We start from the raw sequence: 13,773 nt of genomic DNA, 5'->3' as shown, positions 1-13,773 counted from the left end.
ATACAGTAGTTATGCCTGTCAAAATTGGATAATTGTCATCACAATTAAAAAAAAGATCCTACAGTAAAAGTAAAGAAAAAAGAACGCTAATGTCCTTGTTGTTAACAAATTAATTATCTTAATTCCTAATAAATTGCTCCATACTGATACCATCTATTTTTGTTTTTAATTTTTTTTAAATTTCTAAGTAAGAAAGTATTATTTACAAAAAGCAAATGTTTGTTTTATGTACATTTCTATGGGACTGCCATCATCCTTTTTTTTTTATCTATTATTCTCTTTTAAAACATCATCTTCTTATCACCCTATTAAACACCATCCTTTTAGCCATCATTCTTTTACCTCTATCTATCTACCTATTTATATTAATTCCACCTTATTTTATCTTGCCTTAATTTGATTTGCACCCTGACTGACAGCCAGCCACCCCCACGCCTCTCAAGCGCACAACCACATGATATAGATCTTGCCCAGTTATGTTGGCTTTTTTTAAAGTTTTCTTTCTTTCTTAATTTGTTTATTTATTTGTTTATTTATTTTTTCTTCATTTATTCTTAACTTTTTTCTTTCTTTAATTTATTTTTCTCTCCATTTTTTTTTTATCCATATTTCATTTTATTTTATTTTATTTTGTTATGAGGAAAAGGAAGAAGAAAAAAAAAAGGAAAAATATATGTATAATGATTTCCTATGTATAGAAAAGGTTATAATAAGCCCTGAGCTTTCAAACCAGGCTCACGAATTTACCAGTTTACGAGTAACCCGGAAGTTGTTACAAAAACATTGAAGCGCGTACTAGTTGACCCGGAAGTAGCTGGAGCCACGCTGGTGAGGCTGAATCGTTGCGGATACGAAGAGAAGACGAGAAGGAGACGATCTGAGGAGAAAGAGAGTTTATTAATAATCAGCAAACATGTGAGTATCTATAATGATCCATCAGGCTTTAGGAGAGTTGTTACTGTCGGTCTGAAGAGGCTGAACTCTGAGCTGCAGCAGACAGAAGCTAACAGGAGGTAGTGATAGCAGCTCAGGCCGGCTAGCTGAGTTCATATGAAGCCTTTGTGTGTCTTTACTCTGCTGTATTTTCTACAGCCCAGCTATTTTACAATTACTTTACACTTACAATGCATTAATAAAATGCATAATGCATCTTTTTTTCAGCTGCTGTGGTTCAGAATTGTGAAGTTGTGAGTCAGAAGTCACACAATAGCATTGATATATGCTAGTTAGCTAAATGCTAATATCAAGCTCTAGTGTTTGAGCATGTGTTGTCTTTCATGTTACAGCTTCTAATAACTTATTATACAAAGCTGCTTTTCATGCTAGAGCCATATGCTTCAGAATAAACTGTCAGTCTTTTAACCACAGGGAGAAACACCTTAAAGTAATAAATAAAACATCATCCACCTACTGAAAACTGAAGGTGAAACAAACATATTCCTTTTTCATTTTCATTTTACTTTATTTGGTTTGACTCAGACATTTTCATAAACATACTTAATTAGATAAAAATTTGAAGTGAATCAACTTTTGCACTTTTTACAATGAAATTATAGAACACATAAATAGAACATGGGCTGCTTTTCATGTGAAATAAGATAGAATAAATCATAATAATAATAAAAAAAAAATTACATTTAGAAAAAAATAAACAAAAGAAGGGTGTTTTGGGGACATGGGATAAACGCATTAAAGTAAAAAACTACATTTGTTTTTTTTTTGTTTTTTTTTAACTATTCTTTCTTTTTATTTTTATTGCTATTATTATTATTTATTTTCTTAATTTTAATTTAAATTTTGAATGTTGAAGTTGTTTTCTCTAGTGTACTTAATGAGTTTGTCTATAAGCTTATCTACTTAAAAATTGGTTTATAAACTATTGTAATTACGAACTTTGAATATATGCATATATTTATTGCATATATGAAAACAACAAGTATTAAAAAAAAAAAAATTAAAAAAAAAACATCATCCACCTACTGAAAACTGAAGGTGAAACAAACATATTCATATTTAACTTTGTGTTAGTGGAAATGTTTCCTTGCTGTGACAGAAGTTTGAATCCTCTGATAATAAATGTGTCACACTGGTGAAATTCATATATTACTGTGTTTTCCAGGTCTTGTGAATTAATTCACTTTTATTTATTTGGTCAAAGTCTATAAATGTGTTAGATAGCTGTCATCCTGTGGTAACACATTCTCTGTTGTCTTACACTTTTATTTTGTTCTTTAAGAAGTCACACAATCAATTAGACAAAGGGAAAAAAACAAGATAGGCAATGAATTCCAAGAAAATCACAGTAAAAAACATTAAAATCAAAACAACCGAACAACACAACAGAATATTTTCCACAGATTAAAAGGTGTCGGCTGAAGGAATTGTATAATACAGTATAAAGCTATTTGATGATGTTATGCCAGACAAAAACTAGCAATATTACTATCATATTTATGCCATTCTGATTATACTTATTTATTCTTATATATATTTTAATTGTTATTGTTTTGTGTGATTTTCAGGAGTCTGTTAACAAAGCCCAAGTCAGAGATGACCCCCGAGGAGCTCCAGAAACGAGAGGAAGAGGAGTTCAACACCGGCCCTCTGTCGGTGCTCACCCAGTCCGTCAAGAACAACACTCAGGTCCTCATTAACTGTCGCAACAACAAGAAGCTGCTCGGAAGAGTCAAGGCTTTTGACAGGTACTGAGCTCAGTCACTGACTTATTACTCAACAGAGTAGCATATGAGGTTAATACTTGATTATATCAAATAATTTTGTAATATTTCACATTTTTGTTATATCATTTAATTTAGGATGTTTTTTTTTTTTTTTACTGATCTCGATAACCAGAACTTTTTCTCACTTTCAGTTATCTCAAAAACCATTAGAAATACACATAAACAGTAGCATTGCCTGTCAAAATTGGATTATTAATATTGGATAATTGTCATCACAATTAAAAACTCCTACAGTGAAAGTAAAGAAAAAAAGAACACTAATGTCTTTGTTGTTAACAAATTAATTATCTTTATTCCTAATCAATTGCTACATACTGATAACATCTCTTTTTGTTTTTTATTTTTAAATTCAATTTAAGGTATATATCATTGGGCCTCATACAAGAATGTTTTTGTATTCTTATCCTAAACCTTTTTTCTGCGAGGCTCGCACGTATGAGTGTTGCAAGTCCAATTCACCGACCTCTCTTAACTGGATAAACTTGACATCAATTGCTTGTGTCAGCCTGATTAAGGCCACTTGTTCATGAGGAGTAGTGCATGACATTTGTTCATTTGCGTAATTGATGCCCTCTAAAATTACCACCCGTTCCTCCCCCTGTGTGGGCCAGTCGCATTCACAAAAATGTTACCAAAGAGTAAAAAGAAGACTTTAACATTTTCAGGTCCTGCTGCCGGAAAACAGAAGGCAAAAATATAAAAAAAATTAGCAGTGTCAATAATGGTGGAAAATATGAATGGTACAGCTGACAACGACGTGTCATCAGAGCAGCGCTGCACCGTGACGGACAAATAGAAGGACTTGTCTGAAGTTAGACGCTAAAAAACATCTTTCTAGAGAGAAGCAGTCCATGACTAATATGAGAGGTGATCGAGGGGATGTGACAGTCACAGAGATATTGAACGAGATAACATTATAGCCTACAGTAGGTGCAGCACTCAAAATAAAGGCGTTGTCCCATGGACAATATAGCACCTGGGACACAAAGATACAGTGTCTGGGACAGTAGATAAACATATCATTACAAATGAATCATTTTATGCGTCATGTTTGTTTTACCATCTTTAGCGACTTGAGAATTTAAAATAAAATGGATATTTTAGATTTACTATGATATATGTTCAAAGTGTGTGTATGTAAATTTCCATTGCTGTATACCAGAAACAGGTTTGCATTTTTGCACTGCAGTTTGTAGTGATGCATTTATTGATAAAACAGTTAGAAATAAACAAAAAACAATAACTTAACCAATCACTAGAGGAATAATAATAAAAAAAACTAGGATGATTTAAATGTTTAATACAAGGGACTGGAACAACTAGCAGAACTTCCACTTTGGGCCAGAGTGAGTCAATGAAGTGATGTTAACTTGCATAGTTTATAATTATGGCTGCACAATTAATCAACATTTTATGGAAATCACAATATGGCCTATTGTAATTTTCAATTCGCAATATTTGTTAAAGGCGAAATGTTAAATTGAATATTGTGGTGCTGCAGAGATGTCCTGGCCTACGCATCATATTCTACAGGCTTAAGAAAACATCTTTGTTGGTACACATCCCTTCAAAAATCACACCATGTTTTTCAATGAAAATGAGAATAATGATGTAATAATTATCATACCCTTTAATATCGCAAATCATATCGCAATTGCAATATTACTCAAAATAATCGCAATTAGATATTTTCTCAAAATCGTGCAACCCCATTTATAATAAAACTATATTCATTATGTAGGATGAAAAAAAGGACTTCAATTTGGGACTATGGTTGTCAAGTCAGGTGCAGTTGAAAGTAGAATTCAGGACAGTTGTGGGACACTGAGGAAAAAAGTTAATTTCGAGCCCTGTGTAGGTGATGTTACACAAATCTGTAATACTACATTTCAGTGTTTTAAGTCCTTGCTGTCATTCCAGGCACTGCAACATGGTGTTGGAGAACGTGAAGGAGATGTGGACGGAAGTTCCCAAGAGCGGGAAGGGAAAGAAGAAGTCTAAGCCGGTGAATAAGGACCGCTACATTTCTAAAATGTTCCTCAGAGGAGACTCGGTCATCATCGTGCTGAGAAATCCTCTCATCACCGGAAAATGAACTCTTTATAGGCGTCCAGCTGAATCCCTCAGAGCCCTTTTTCTTTTTTTTTCATTCTATTGTTGAGTTGATTTGAAGGCAGTGGACTGTCATTAATGGTTTGTTTTTTTGTTGTTGTGTCGTTGGATCACTGCAGTCACTATGAGATAAGAACCATAGTGTCAGAATGATGTCTGTACTTTTTGGAGAGCCATTTAGTCACAAGAATACCTGGTTTTGCGTTGACAACATAAGTCCTCTGTATTTTTCATTTTAATAAAAAAAGTGATGAATAGATTCAAGTGTTGTGAAGGATTTTTTTTCATTTTAAGCTTCTTGGTTTCTCCTGCTTTGAAAACATTATTTAAGGCAGGTTTGATTTGATGGCGTTACATATTCTTTATTAATAAGCTCATTCATTTTCACCATTACTGAGTATTTGGAGATTATATTATACTTGTGGTGTGTTTCCATTCTTCAAACCAATCAATCAATCAAACTCTTTTTGTGTAGCAACAACTTTCATACAGGTTGGACCAGTTCAAAGTGCTTCACAGATGTCAGACAGAACAAGTGTGAACAGTGAAAATAACAGAAAAGACAAAAACAATTTAACAGTGAGATAATTTGAGAGCGATGCATGCAACATAATAAAATGATAAAAATGTAATAAAATTAAATTAAAAGCTATGATAACAGTAATAGTAGTAAAAAAGTGGGAAATAAAAACTAGAATAATAAAATACAATGAAATTATACAAATTAAATACAATAAAATAGGTGATTATTGAAATTATAGAATACAAATTTACAACTTAAATACAGTAAAATAAGTAAATAAAAAAAATGACCACTCTTAATCAAAAGCCTGACTGAATATGTAGGTTTTAAGTTTACTTTTAAAGATTTCAACACTTCCAGCAGCTGTCAGATATATCATTATGGAGCATAAAAGCTGCCTATATAATATTGTTTTTTTTGTTTTTTATAAATCTCTCATCTATTGCAAACTACATCAGATTTATCGGAGAAAGCCTCGGCAAAAACTTCTTTTTACTCCATTTTTTCTCGGGTATCCTTGCCACCCTCCTCCTCCTCCTCCTCCTCCTCCTCCTCCTCCCGCTGTCACCCTTTCACTCTCCCCTGACAGCATCTTAGGTGTCGGGCTTGATTTCAGTCAGCAGCGCTCAATATGCGACAAACTGCCGTTTAAAGGCCCGCTGCATTATTGATGAGACCAGATGTGCTGACTGTCACTTCACACCCTCATCTCGCTCCCATTTCAGGCCGTTCCCCTCCGCCGCTCAGCCCCTCCTGACCACTTTGTTAATTGTCTTAATAGCTTAACAGCTAGTCTCGCCTTACTTCCCTCGAACAGTTGGCACCTAACCTCTCGCTCTTTTGGAGCTCTCAAATTTAGTGGTCAAGTGTACGGGATTTTGATTGTGTGAGTAAATAAAAAGCTTGTCTGTGTATTTTACAATTTTGGGAGTAGCTGAATGGCATCGATTTCTGAATGAGTGTTGAAATCCCCTCTGGTTTAGCTGCAGGCCTTTATAATTAGAATATATTTTAAAGCATCTTATATTCCCTTATTAAAATCTACTTCACTTTGCCTAAACATTCCTTTCTGTTACAGTATGCTGTTGTCCTGATATTTAATGTATCATACCTTACATGTTACTACTCTCACTGTTGACCCCCCAACATGCCTAAAGGCTATCACCTGTGGTAGGTCTGTGTGTGGGCAACAAGGCCTCGCTGATTTACAGCTCTCAGGTGAAGCCTGCTGGGTCACCAGGAGAATCCATCTGAGCACTGAATCTGAAATGCAGTGAACTTTTATGACTTTTCTATGACTAATGTAATGGTACCTATTGCTCTCCTGCTGCAGGCAAATCTTGACTTGTACCAAAAGTTTAAGGAGATCTTGTTGCAGGGACCGGAAAACTGACTGACTGAACAAACCAGCCCGAGGCGTAAGGAAACACAGCAGCTGCTGCTGAGGGCCCTGTGGCCACCAGGAGGCCCCCAAATGAGTCAACTGCTTGCTACTTTCTAAATATTGAGGTAATTTTAATCTAATCTTTTTGCACAGATGTTCTTTTTGCACTTTCATTAAAAAGAAAACTGCACTGAACGGACATTAATGTTTGCCAGGTTCATCTAATATGATGAGAAATTATGAGAAAATGAGCTAATGAAGGTAAAATCAATTCAAGAGCTCTGCAGGTGAAAGAGGAAAACTAAAAGAAATACTTCATATAAATTATGATTTAAAACATGATACTCATTTGGCAAGGCTGAGATTATTTTTTTCAGTGATTATATTTTTAGTTGCATAGAATATAGTTTGGCATTGCCCAGTTAATTGGAACCCCACCTTTTTGTGGGGGAAATATAAAAGTGGTTACCTTTAAGTTTGAATGCTTCGCCACTGCTAGTTGTTATTTTTCAGGACACCACATTTCTAACATACTTTTTCCTTCTACATGTGTCTAAATGTGTTGGCATGTAGCATCACCGGAGCCACAGTTGTTAGTTGCAGAAACATTTGGCCATCTTATACAGTATATGAACTTTATCTCCTGTTGTAACACAATCACATTTCTCTCCTCACTATTAGACAGATGTGCTCCAGCTGTGATGTGACCATCGTTTGTTCAGACATAGAAAGAAGAGACAGCAGAGAAAACCTGGTTTGCAACTTGATGAGGAGACACGTTTTAATCACATCTTCATTTATTCAGCCTATTATGTCGTTATATTTAGAGTGTTCAACATGCATTTAACACAGTTTGTTTCTACCGATCGATGTTATGAGATGAACAATAACATGTAATTTCTCATCCTGAAATTGATTTTCTCCATGGATTCTTGCACAGTATTTATTTATTATTAAACCTGCTTTATAATAAAAAAATTAAAAAAACATGAAAATCTCACTTTTTACAATATGGGACCTTTAAGTATTTCAGTAAATGTACTTATTTACATTCCACCACTGATTAGGCTACAGTTCTGACTCCAAGTGTGAAAACTCAATGCAACAATGAAAGAACTCTCTATTATATAGTGTATGAGTGCAATGTTTGGATGGGACTGTGTTTTCAGCTAGATGTACATGTGTCTTTCAGGCATTTAGGATAGATAAAGCCTTCTAATTATGCTGAATTACAAAATGAAGACCGATGTGCCTTTTATTAAGCTAAAGTTGACAAAAAAAAGTTTGCTTCAGAAGACAAAATTGGGCATATCAAGTGAATTGAGCAGCTGCTTATAGGGCATGCACCAGAAATTCTGCATAGGGCCTCAAAAAAACTTGAGCTGACTCTCTGCAACATTGGTTTTAAGGATATCCAATGGATGTGAATGGGTCTCAACCAAAATTAGGATAATTTCACTTTTTAGGCTTTTTATTTCAAGTAAAGTAAATCTATCTGAAGGTTATTTTGGATGAAATCACATCTCAACAACAATTCCCCTGCAGCATCCAGGGGCAAAGCACTGTCAAATAGCTTGGTGGGTCTAGTTGGAGATGAATCTGTTGATCATTTTCTTGATTAATCAATTAGTTGTTTGGTCTATAAAATGTCAGAAAATGGTGAAAAATGTTGATCAGTGTTTCCCAAAGCCCAAGATGACGTCCTCAAATGTCTTGTTTTGTCCATAACTCAAAGATATTCAGTTTACTGTCATAGAGGAGTAAAGACACCAGAAAATATTCACATTTAAGAAGCTGGAATCAGAGAATTTTGACTTTTATATTCATTAAAAAATTAATCAAACCGATTATCAAAGCAGTTGGTGATTAATCTAATAGTTGACAACTTATCGATAATCGTTCCAACTCAAAATCCTCTACGTCATTTTTTTCAATTTAAATAAATTTGTATTAGTTTTTAATAACGTTGTACTATCAGATGGACAAAAACAAGCATTGTGAATGTGTCACTTTGGGCTCTGGGTAATTGTGATGGTTTAGAATTTGGCTCTGCAACATTGGTTTTAAGGATGTCCAATGGATGTGAATGGGTCACAACCAAAATAAGGATAATTTCACTTTTAGGCTTTTTATTTCAAGTAAATTAAATCTATCTGAAGGTTATTTTGGATGAAATCACACCTCAAAACAATTCCCCCTGCAGCATCCAGGGACAAAGCACTGTCAAATAGCTTGGTGGGTCTATTTTGGAGATGCCCGAGATAAAAACAATGTTGGGGACCTCATTTGTTGGGTATCATCGTGCACTTTTCTCATGTTACTTCACTCATCTCAAAGACACTTCAAGAAGTCTCTTTCCCTCCACATTTTTGGGTGTTGGTGGACTGTTTTTTCAGCTAGATGTACATGTGTCTTTCAGGAATTCGGGATAGATAAAGCCTTCTAGTAATGCTGAATTACAAAAATTAAGACAGATGTGCCTTTTTTAAGCTAAAGTGGACAAAAAGAAGTTTGCTTCAGAAGACAAAATTAGGCATATCAAGTGAATTGAGTAGATAATAGGGCATGCACCAGAATATCTGCATAGGGCCTCAAAAAAACTTGAGCTGGCTCTGCAATGGATGGTGGGTCGCAACCAAAATTAGGATAATTTCACTTTTAGGCTATTTATTTCAAGTAAAGTAAATCTATCTGAAGGTTATTTTGGATGAAATCACATCTCAAAACAATTCCCCCTGCAGCATCCAGGGACAAAGCACTGTCAAATAGCTTGGTGGGTCTATTTGGAGATGCCCGAGATAAAAACAACGTTGGGGACCTCATTTGTTGGGTATCATCGTGCACTTTTCTCATGTTACTTCACTCATCTCAAAGACACTTCAAGAAGTCTCTTTCCCTCCACATTTTTGGGTGGTGGTGGTGGTGGTGGTGAGCGATCCATGAGCAGGAAGGCAGATGTTTTATTCAGTAGGTAAGCGATAAGAGGGGGGAAGTGTGATTATGATAGCGATCGGCCATGCATCGATACTCGAGCCTCCGGGCAACGTGACACCGAGCAGCAGCGCGCATCGATCGGGGCCCGGGAACTGGAGCCGCCTCGCAGTTTGTTTTCAGGCAGAGCCGCGGTCCGGGTGTCAGAGCCGGCCAGGCCAGGTGGAGAGAGAGAGGAGAAGATGAGGAGGAGGAAGAGAGGGTGTCAGCTCCGTAAACACACAAACACCGCCTTCACTCATCTCTCTTTAAGTGTGAATGACAGTAAACTGCAAGGACACAGTCAGTGACAGCCACAACAAGAGGGATCAGGTGCATCATGTAGACCTGTAGGCCTATTGACAAACAACACTGCTGCAGGGGCAAAGAAAAGTGGGATAAACTAGCACTAGGACTTTAGAAAATGAATTTAAAATTATATTTTCATATAATAATTTCACCTGGAGATGATAAGGACTACTATTACCCTGCACTATACTCATTTTTAACAGTCTCTTCTGCACTATATTCACTTTTTTAATAGTCGTGTATCACAGCTGTTACCCTGCACTATATTCAGTTTTACTTTGTACTTTGCACTACTAACTTTTTACTGCCTTTTTACTAACATGTTTTGCACTATGGAACTGTGATGCTGGAAACTTGAGTTTCCCTTGGGATCAATAAAGTTACTATCTATCTATCTGTCAATCTATCTATCTATCTATCTATCTATCTATCTATCTATCTATCTATCTATCTATTAGGCTTTTCATCATGACCTCCAAATGTCCCCAGCAAACCTCTAAAAATATTTGTAGCTTATTTAAAAAATATATATTTTATTTTTAAATAATGTTTTAAAATTATTTTTTAAAAAATGTTTTAAATCACAAACTCCACATTTTTTTATTTTTTTATTTATTTATTTCATTGAACTTTAACTTTCAATGAGATTTTCTAAAAGAAATGACCTCCATTATAAATCAAAATGTTGAGCTTCTTGACCTTGGTAACAGCAGTTGATAAAACAATCTGAACTCAAGGTCCACTTTATCGTACTCAGGTCATGCGTCCAAATGTCCCCAGCAAACCTCTAATAATATTTGTAGCTTAGTCAAAAAATATATTTTAAAATGATGTGTTTTAACAAATGTTTTAACAATGTTTTTCACAAATTCCACATTTTATTTATTTATTTATTTATTTATTTATTTCATTGAACTTTAACTTTCAATGAGATTTAAAAAAAAAAAAAATGTACCTCCATTATGAATCAAAATGTTGAGTTTCTTGACCTTGGTAACAGCAGTTGACAAAACAATCTCAACTCAAGATCCACTTACTCAAAGTTTTCAACTGTATCACATGATCCTCATCAGCATAGTTTTTTTTTCCCAGCTGTCATGACACTGTAGAAACTGTAATCTTTCCTTTATCCTGAACACTTTAAAGGACTTTTCATCCATATTGATGGTGGCTGGTGGAGAAAATTAAATTAAATTCAAAACCTTTATTTAAGTCTCGAAAATCATTTAGGTTTCCCTCATTTGCAATGATGACGAGAAATACACAGAGTTAAACAAATCAAAACAAAACAAAGAGGGACAATACTCAGTAAAAACAACTGCACACTGAGGTGAAGTGGTTTGAGATCGTCTTGAACTGTCCAGGCGTAGTGAGAGAGTCAATTTTGAGATTTTTTTGCAGATAATTCATACATGTGTTTGGTCCACAAAAACTAAAGGCAGATTTTCCCAGTTCATAATAAGTCTGTGAGACTTGAAGCATAAAACAGTTAGTGGAGCGAGTTTGATAGGGTCCTGTTTTCCAGTCCAACATAGATGTTATATAGGGTGGTGAATGTCCAAAAAGGAATTCATGGATGAAAAGATACAGGTGCTTATCACGCCTCTGTGTTAAATCCCTTTAATGTATAATTTCTTCACTGTTTTGCCCCAAAACAGCTATGTTCTTATCAAATATTAGTCTACATAGATATTAGCTTTAGTCTAAATAGACTAAAGAATATCAGAATCAGGCTTAAAGAATTCAAATTGTTTACTATGTAGGCCCATGAATATGTGATAGAAGAATGTAAACTCATGTAAAACCCCCAAATCTTGTCTTCAATCCACACGGCCGAGGTATAATGCATAGATTTGTTTTTATTTGCTGCCATTTGTTTCTTATATTCATAGGCTATAATATCTAAACTGACTGATAGTTTGGCTGTGATATTTGTAATGAATTTGTCTGAAATGCTTTTAGGACGAAACTATTTTTTGAGGAAAGGTGGCAGCGTTTTGTTCTGTATCATTACATCGTTACATTACACGGCAACATCTGTGCTGTTTTTGATGCTGAAAGAAAAACGCAGCTGATAATTTAATAAATGATTTAAAAAATACATTAAATTAAACTTTTATTTTATTTTATCTTTGATTATTAAGCCTGATGTGACACTTTTCCTGGGAGACTTGGCGAAGATAGACATCAGCACAAATAAAAAAAAAAATAGTTTCACACTGATTACACAACATCAGAAAATACAGGAGCACATCAGTGTGAGGTGTCTACCAGACATGTGTGTGTATTTTATTAAGGTTGTGTTGCCATCTAGTGGATTATGAAAGTAATGTACCTAGTTTTCCAACAGAGACCATGCCTTATTGACTGACAATCCATTTTTAATTTAATTATACAGCGTGTCCTGAAAACTGGAACACATTTACTGGATCTTGAAAGACTCATCTAATCTGATGCAGATAATGATATCTGACATGACATACATTTTTCATTTATGCAGATTTGCTTTCATGTAAGTAGCACAATGCTCAGATATTGAAATTAAAACAGACGTTTAAGTTCTAAATTCAGATAAATGCTTTATTTCATTGTGTATTTTTCAGTAGGCTGGCAGTGGTGGAATGAAACTAAGTATATTTACTCAAGTACTGTACTTGAGGTACTTGTACTTTACTTGAGTATTTCCATTTTATGCAATTTTCTACTTCTAATACATTTCAGAGGGAAATATTGAACTTTTTATATTTGACAGCTTTAGTCACTAGTCACTAGTTGCTTAACAAATTAATTTACATAAAATGCATACTTATAAATATATAATTTTTTATTATAAATTAAAGTACCCAACAGTATTTACAAGTACAAATGTAACAATTAGTTGATTAACTGATTAGTCGATTGACAGAAAATGAATTGGCAACTGTTTTGATAATCATTTTAGAGCTGCAACTAACAATTATTTTTATTGTTGATTAATCTGTTGATCATTTTTTTTGATTAATTGATTAATTGTTTGGTCTATAAAATGTCAGAAAATGGTGAAAAATGTCGATCAGTGTTTCCCAAAGCCCGAGATGACGTCCTCAATTGTCTTGTTTTGTCCACAACTCAAAGATGTTCAGTTTATTGTCACAGAGGAGTAAAGAAACCAGAAAATATTCACTTTTAAGAAGCTGGAATCAGAGAATTTTGACTTTTATTTTCATTAAAAAATTACTCAAACCGATTATCAAAGTAGTTGGTGATTAATCTAATAGTTGACGACTAATCGATAATCGTTCCAACTCAAAATCCTCCAAGTCATTTTCCATGCACTTCTCGTGTTAAATGTGAGGATTTGTGGCTTTTTCTTTTAATTATTTAAATACATTGTTATTACTTTTTAATAGCTTTGTACTATTGGTTGGACAAAACAGGCATTGTGAATGTGTCACTTTGGGCTCTGGGTAATTGTGATGGTTTAGAATTTTTATGAACCGAACAATCAATCAAGTAATTGAGAACATAATCAGCAGATTAATCCATAATGAGAAAAAAAAATTGGTTGCAGTCCCATAAAAAATTGTTAAATATGATCTCCACCAATAATTTACCTGATTATACTTAAGTAACATTTTTAATACAGGACTTTTACTTGTAACAGAGTATTTCACAGTGTGGTATTAGTACTTTTCTTCCTCCACCACTGTAGCCTGATCTACTTTGTCAGTGTGTAACAGTCCTGATTTGCCTTG

The 13,773-nt window shown here is 34.4% G+C and overlaps 1 protein-coding gene across 1 annotated transcript; it reads left to right on the top strand.

Annotated features, from left to right (window-relative positions):
- Positions 1-758: 758 nt before the first annotated feature.
- snrpd2 (small nuclear ribonucleoprotein D2 polypeptide) lies at positions 759-5,112 on the top strand. Its single transcript, XM_037776401.1, has 3 exons — positions 759-915; positions 2,523-2,702; positions 4,662-5,112. Coding segments are annotated over exons 1-3 (357 nt in total). The 5' UTR covers positions 759-913; the 3' UTR covers positions 4,837-5,112.
- The last annotated feature ends 8,661 nt before the right edge of the window (positions 5,113-13,773 follow it).

This window comes from Sebastes umbrosus, chromosome 7 (assembly GCF_015220745.1).
Source record: "Sebastes umbrosus isolate fSebUmb1 chromosome 7, fSebUmb1.pri, whole genome shotgun sequence".
In the NCBI taxonomy this organism is placed as follows: Eukaryota; Metazoa; Chordata; class Actinopteri; order Perciformes; family Sebastidae; genus Sebastes; species Sebastes umbrosus.
Note: the sequence above shows the minus strand (reverse complement) of the source record. Positions and strands in the feature narration are given on the sequence as shown.